Source organism: Choloepus didactylus, chromosome 9 (assembly GCF_015220235.1).
Source record: "Choloepus didactylus isolate mChoDid1 chromosome 9, mChoDid1.pri, whole genome shotgun sequence".
NCBI classification, from domain to species: domain Eukaryota; kingdom Metazoa; phylum Chordata; class Mammalia; order Pilosa; family Megalonychidae; genus Choloepus; species Choloepus didactylus.
Genome location: NC_051315.1, coordinates 134169572 through 134176478, shown reverse-complemented (window position 1 = coordinate 134176478; position 6907 = coordinate 134169572). Strand labels below are relative to the sequence as shown.

The 6907-nt window shown below is 67.8% G+C and overlaps 1 protein-coding gene across 1 annotated transcript; it reads right to left on the bottom strand.

The window, feature by feature from the left end:
* Positions 1-337: 337 nt before the first annotated feature.
* On the bottom strand, positions 338-5257 carry LOC119544641 (aquaporin-12-like). The gene is made up of 3 exons (XM_037850116.1): positions 4400-5257; positions 3243-3359; positions 338-668 (listed from the first exon to the last, which is right to left on the bottom strand). Exons 1-3 carry the CDS (start codon positions 5004-5006, stop codon positions 490-492), a joined length of 903 nt encoding a protein of 300 aa, XP_037706044.1. The 5' UTR covers positions 5007-5257; the 3' UTR covers positions 338-489.
* Between the last annotated feature and the right edge of the window lie 1650 nt (positions 5258-6907).

Sequence of the window (6907 nt, the reverse complement as noted above, 5' to 3'; positions counted from 1 at the left end):
GGGCAGCCAGGTGCCCTCTGTGGAAACTTCCACCCTCCAGTCCACTCGGGACCGGGTGGCCTCGCCTTGCTCCTTGCCCCTTGCCCCTTCCCTCCTGGTCTTCCATTCTGCTCTCTACTCAGTCACTGGAGGCAAGAGGGAGCCCTGTGGGGGAAGGAGGAGGCCCTGGCCTGCTGTCCTCTTGGAGCTCGCCTGCCCGTCTGTTAACGTGTCAGGCGCAAGAGTAGCAGAGTGGCCTCCTCCCTCCCCAGTGCTCTTTCTCCTCCTGCCCGAGCTCTTTCCTTCCGGGCCCTTCCAGAAGGCTCGTCAGGCCCAGGGAGACTGGCAGATGTGAGGAATGGTTTATTGAGGAGGGTTTCCAGGGAGGAGGTGGGGGCTGATCTGATCCCTCCTCAGCTCCAGGGGTCATGGGGGCTGCCAGGGCACCGGACATCACACTGTGCTCACACAGGAGCAAGCTGGGTCAGCCGGAGCGGAGCAGCGGCCACCCTACCCTGCTCTGCCCAGGCTCCCAGCTGCTCTTCCCCTTAGTGGGGTCTGGGGATCCCCAGGCCTGGGGGCTGGCTTCCCTCTGGGGGTCCGATACTTGTTCTTCTGACTGTAGAGCAGGTTCCTCTGGAAGAGCCGGGGAATGTTGCCCTGATACAGCAGGACGGCCAGGACCATGCCTGCAAGAGACACGGGTCTTTCTGCAGTACCAGGGGCTCCCTGTCCGAAGGTGCACAAGCTGCAGTGCTGCAGGTGTGCCTCAGGACACGGAGTCCACACACCTGGGCTCTGCATACCTGGCCTCTGCACACCTGGCCTCTGCACACCTGAGCTCTGCACACCTGGGCTCTGTACACCTGGGCTGTGCACACCTGGCCTCTGCATACCTGAGCTCTGCACACCTGAGCTCTGCACACCTGGCCTCTGCATACCTGGGCTCTGCACACCTGGGCTCTGCATACCTGGCCTCTGCACACCTGGCCTCTGCACACCTGAGCTCTGTACATCTGGGCTCTGCACACCTGAGTTCTGCACACTTGGGCTCTGCACACCTGGGCTTGCACACCTGCCTCTGCTCCAGGCACGCCCCCCCCCCCCCCTGCCCTCCCCACGCAGCTGGGGACAGGCCCATCGGGAGCTTGTGCTGCGTCGATGTCAGGCTCTGGGTCTGAGGTCCCCAATTCCCTTGCCCACACCCCCAAGCCCCTTCCACAGCTGGTGCAGGCCCCTGCCTAGGGTGGCCTCTGAAGGCAGGGGCTTCCGCCTGGGCGGCTGTGTGGCAGGGGCCGACGGGGCGGGCGGGCTGAGGGGGAAGGAGGACGTGCCGGGGCCAGGCGGGGTGGGCTGTGGGTCAGGGGCCGGGCCTGGCTGACCCCTCACCCCTAGCTATGGTCCAGCCCCCTGGGAGCTGTGACTCCTACACCCTGCTGCCCCCCAGCCCATTGGGAAGATTCCCAGGGGAGGCAGGGGCTCTTCCTGGAGCTTGAAGCCCACCCTTCAAGGATTTAGCACGTGGGAAATGGGTCCCTCAGAGACCCTTGCTCAGCCCCTCAGCCCTCAGGCGGCCTGGCCAGGAGCTCCCGGCATCAACAGCAGCAGACACTGAGCCCCCCAGAATGAGCTGAACCCCCCAGAATGAGCTAAGCTCCCAGAACAAGCTGAAACCCCAGAGCGAGGTGATGCAGATGAGACCCGCCGTGTGGAAAGTGAGAACACAGAGGACCCGGGAGGTCCGAGCAGATTCCTGGGGGGAAAGGGGGTCCCTCCCAGGTGCAGGGTGGCCGGACTGGGGGCTCCTGGGCAGGCAGGGCAGCCTGGAGGTTGACGACAGAGGACACGGGTGCGGACGATGACAGGCAGGCGGGAACGTGACCCCGGGAGGCCACGCGGCCGCCCTCCCTGCCGGGACGAGGAGCAGAGGGGCGGGGGGACAGTCGCCCTGGGCTCCTGGGCAGCCTGGCTGTGCCCAGGGTCACTGCAGAGACCCCAAACCCTGACAACGCCCCAAACACAGTGTCCCCAGGCCGAGGAGGGGCGGCTGTGGGCTGGTGGGGCCAGGGGGCGAGAGCAAAACCTTCCCTCCACGAGGGAAAGTTACCAGGTGGCTCCCCCGGGGCCCGGAGCCCCCCACCGCTCCTGCGGACCCCTGAGGGATGCGGGCTGGGGGACAGGGATGCGGAGCAGACACCCGGGACCGTGTGATCCTAACGCATTTCCCAGGACTGGGGGTGCGGGGACTGTGACGGTGACCCAAAGCCACCAGGACGTGCCCTCCGGGTGGAGGAGCCCAGGCCTCCCCCAGGGTGTAGACAGAGGAGACGGCTCAGCAGCCCCGGGGACCCTCTAGGATGCTCGCTGCCCATCGGGTGAGGGGAGCAGCCCACAGGCTGACATGGAGTTGGGGTGTGCGCAGACCCCACGAGCCACGAGAGGAGGTGCCACCTCCAGCCTCCGTGGGGATCCTGGGGTGCAGGTGACGCTCCCCTCCCCCGGCAGGCACCCAGGAGACGCGTGCAGGGAAGGGAGGGCACCCACGGTCCCGGCCCTTAGGGGCTCCCCTGGGATGCAGGGACGGGTACCCCATGTCCACCGTCCACTCAGCAGGGAGGCCCCTCGTTCCCTTATGGGGTGCCCGCCCATCCCTGACCTGGGCAAGGCTCCTCCCCCGGGTTTGTGTGGATGACCTGGGGGTCCCGGCATAGGGGGTGTCCCCTGTGTCAGCCCAGCACCCCTCCGAGGGGTCTGCAGGATTGGACTGGAGGCGGAGCAAATCTGAGGTCCACCTCAGTGCCCCCCACCCCAGGAGGGTCCCGAGAAACGGCCTGAGTCCCAAAGCCCTTTGCAGCAGAGTCTCTAAGTGGATTCCAGGTAGAGACCCCACACCCATATCCCATCCCAGGACAGGAGGACCTGTGACAGGAGCTCTCCCCTCCAGGGAACCCCTCATGGGCCACCCCCCGAGCGGCCTGAGGGGCGGCCCAAGACCTGATCTGCACCCTCTCCTTCCTCAGCAGACCACACTCAGTGCACCTCTGGGGCGTCAGCAGCCCCGGTCCCCTCCCTCTGGGACGTCTGCCCACCACAGGCTCTGCACCCCTTATCCAGGGCTCCTTGCCCACCTGCACCCAGGTCTCCCCAAGCTGGACCTGGGGCTCCTGCTGGGCCCGATGGAACCCTCCCCCCACTGCCCTTGGCCCTCCTGGGCTCCGTCCCCAAGGGCTGTGCACAGGGGCCCCAGCCCTTGCTGACCTTACCTGTCAGGGGGCCCAGGCAGTACACCTGGGCGTGCTCCAGCCAGTTGTGCCCCGGGCACTGCAAGGTGAGGGGGGCGGCCAGGGCGGGGCTGAAGAAGGCGGAGGTGGAGGGTCCCGCTGTGGGAGGAAGTGGAGACAGGCTGGCCCCGGAGCCCCCTGTGACCCGGCCCAGGCGACCCCACCCAGGGGTCTTCAAACCCCACCTTGTCCCCTCTTAGTGCTGGAGCCACCAAGGGGCCGTCCACCAGGGCCAAAGGGCACAGGGTCAGGGGGCAGCAGCGACAAGCATCTCACCAAGGACAGTGGGCGCCTCTCCCCACCATGGGGCCTGGACTCCCCTCCTCTGACCATTCTTTCCTCCACCCCCATCCCCTGAAGGTGGTCCTGGGGGACACGGCGGGAGCGAGGGCACTGCAGGAGAGGGCTGGCCGCCGCCACAGCCGCAAGGAGAGGGTGGACGCGGGGCAGCCCCAGGCCCTGGGACAGCCACAGCCTGGCCAGGTCCCCAGACTCAGGCCAGGTGGGGGACACTCCCAGGCAGCCCCAGGCTCCCCCCAGCTGGGCCTTGGGGCAGAGCAGAGCCATGTGACCAGGGGTCCCCGAGCCATCCAGGCAGAGACCAGACAGGGGCCGGCAGTGGTGAAGGTGCCCCGAGGGCCTGGGCAGGTGTGTGTTCCTGGTCAGGTGCTCAGGAGGAGATCTGTGCAGGCCATGGGGGGTGGGCAGAACGCTACCACACAGCCCACTTTAGCCAACCTGCTGCTCCCCTGTGCCTCAGTTTACCCCTGAACAGCTCCATGGGCCCATCCCTGCAGCTCGTGTGCCCCAGGTCAGCGTGTCCCTGTGCTGGCTGTGGGCAGGTTTGCTTTCCTATCAGTGGAGCCCCCCGACACCCCTGGAAACTTCAGGAGAGTGCGGCCCCGCCCCAGCACCCTCCCTGGGCCTCCCCAGCCCTGAGCCCAGAGCAGCTGCTCACTGAAGGCTCCTGCAGCCGCGCGGACAGGGGGCAGCTCCTCCAGAGCCATTGCGGGACCCAAGACCCTTTCCGGGCTGCAGGGTCTCTCCCCTCCCCCACCCGCCAGAAGCCACTCCCCCGGCACCCAGGGCCCCAGCGCTCAGGGGGACAGTGGGGGAGGGAAGGCGGCACCCCAGCTCACCTGTGTGGGTCATGACGGTGACCAGCAGGTCCAGGGCGGGGGCCCTGCAGGCCGCGGGACGGCGCCGGAGCCCCAGGAGGGCCAGGTGGAAGAGGAAGGCGCAGGTGCCCTCCCGCAGTGCGCCGCGGGCCCCGGGGCTGCGCAGGGCCCAGCTGCAATTGGCCGCCAGGAGCGCCTGCAGCGCGTGCAGCTCACTGAGCCCCCGGGCCCAGCAGAGGCGGGTCAGGGCGCCCGCGGCCTGCGCGCCCAGCGCCTGGGCCGCCAGCCTCAGCAGCGTGCCGGGCAGGGGCGCCTTGGCCAGCAGGAAGTCCCGCAGGGCCACGGTGGGCCAGGCCGCGGCGCCCGCGCAGGTAGCCCCGTGCAGCAGCAGGAGCAGGAAGAGCAGGGTCAGCAGCAGGTCGGGCCCGAAGCCCCCGGCCCAGGGCCCCAGCTCCAGCAGCAGCGTCATCTCCAGGCCGCAGGCGCACAGCTGGGCCGCGCCCGCCGCCTCCCGCGCGAGGCTGCCCCAGGCGCTGGCTGGGAGCAGGGACCGGGCCGCCCGCCGGGCCGCCTCGCAGACAGCGAAGGTGGCGAAGAAGAAGGCGAGCGACGCGTTGAGAGCCGCCATCGGGCCGGCGCTGGGCGGGGACCGTGGCCAGCAGCCTCCAGCGGCCCAAGGTGGAGGAGCGTGGGAACGTCCACCTGGCCGCGGCTCTGGGAACCCCCAGGTGCGGCCACAGCCCAGCCCCCGCGGCCACAGGAGGCTCAGGGCCAGGAGGTCCCCGCGGTCCCCCGGGTGGAGGGTGGGGGTGCGGCGACCACCCAGGGCCCCCGCCCCCGCGGCTGCCAGGCCTGGGCACCGACCCCGGCCCCTTCAGAGCCGCCGTCCTTGCTCCCTGACTCACACACCCCCCGGGGCTCCCCCAGCTGCGCCCTCCTTCCTGTGCAGGAGGGGGGCGGGCAGCAGGCCAGGAGGGAGGTGGCACCTCAACCAGCCCCTGAGACGCGGGCGGCGTTTCCAGGGAGGGAGGGGATAAGCGGCCGGGAAGGCGGGTCACCTGCTGCTGAAAAGCCACTCGGGTCTCCCCCAAACAGCAGCGGCCCCTCCCGCAGGCTGTCAGCATGGGGGGCACTGGGTGCGGGGTGCAGGGCGGGTCAGCGGGTCATGGGGCCCGTGGGAGAGGGTGAGGCCCCTTGCTCCCACCCCATTCCCGCCTGCTGCACCCCAAATCGGCAGCCTCGCTGGGTTTCCCACCTGCCCTCTGATGCTCAGCTGCGTTGACACCCCGAGTCTGCAGGCCGGCCCCTCTGGGGCGTGACCCGACAGGTTTAATGTGGAAGCTTCCAGCCGGCCCGGCTTGGACGCGCCTGTGAGAACTGGTTTCGCCTGCGCCCGGAGGGGCCCTTGCATCAGGCCCCCGTCCCCGCCTCCCAGTAGGGGGGTCTGTTGGTATTTTCATGAACCTGAGTCCATCCCTCCCAGCCGCTCCCACCACCAAGTCCGGGGACCCTGAGCATGGGGGACGGACTCGCCGAGGTCCACGGATCACAGCTCAGGTTCAGTTGCCCCAGATGGCAGTTCTGAGGTCCAGAACTTTCCCAGGGCTGGGAAGGTGCCTGGTCCCCTGGGGAGGGCAGGTGAGGACCCAGGCCCCCAGCTCCCTCGGGAATGCAAAGGGGAGGCGACCCTGCAGGATGGGCGGGCCCTGCTCCCCAGACTTCAGCAGAAAGGGAGAAGCCGGCCTAGATCCCAGGCCAGGGTGAGGCCCCCTGCCTGTCCTTTCCCTCTGCCAGGCCCCCTGCCCTCTCACAGGATGCAGGGAAAGTTCCGGAAGCCAGAAATGCCCAAGGACTGGGCAGGGAGCAGCCAGGGTCTCCCCCGGGGTCTGGGAGATAATGAGCCGGTGCCGGGGCTCCCAATTCCAACCCAAGACCTTGGGACCTGCCTGTGCTGCTCCTTCCACATTTCAACCCCCTCCTCCACTGGGGTGGAAACTGCCCCTAACTCCTCCTGACTCTACTCAACTCTCAAGCCAGGATGCACATCACGTCATTTCAGAACTGAAAACCTGCTCCTGCGAGACAAGCGAGCCTGTCCCAGAGCTCAGTGATCACCACAGCCCTTTCCTTTATTTTTAGAAAAAATTAAAGTAAAACAGGCAGAAGTGCAGACTTCCTTGCTTTTCGACAGATGTGTAAACCCACAGACTTCACATCACATCAGGAAACAGGACGTGTTCATTGTCCCAGGAAGTTCCCTCCTGTCCCCCCAGCCCAGGGCCCTCGGCTGCCCCCACCTCCCTGGGGCCCGGGTGGTGGCCGTGAGTGCCCGAGGGAGCCCGGGCGGTGGCCCCTGGCCGTCTGCAGCGGGGGTTTGCTCCTGCACACGCAGGATGGAGCTCCCCCCTGCGTCGTTCCCGGGGTCACTCATGTCAATAGCTCTGCTCAAGTCTCTTGTGGTTGATGCTTTCAGTCCTTGCGGGTGGGCTCCCTGGTTCTGGGGTTGGTAGGTCACGGGCCAGTGAAGGT

Coding starts and splice junctions, on each gene's coding strand:
- LOC119544641 (XM_037850116.1), bottom strand. CDS start 5,006: ATGGCGGCTCTCAACGCGTCGCTCGCCTTCTTCTTCGCCACCTTCGCT. Junction 3,360..4,399: donor CACCGTCATGACCCACACAG/GTGAGCTGGGGT, acceptor TTCCTCCCACAG/CGGGACCCTCCACCTCCGCC. Junction 669..3,242: donor CTGCCTGGGCCCCCTGACAG/GTAAGGTCAGCA, acceptor TGTCTCTTGCAG/GCATGGTCCTGGCCGTCCTG.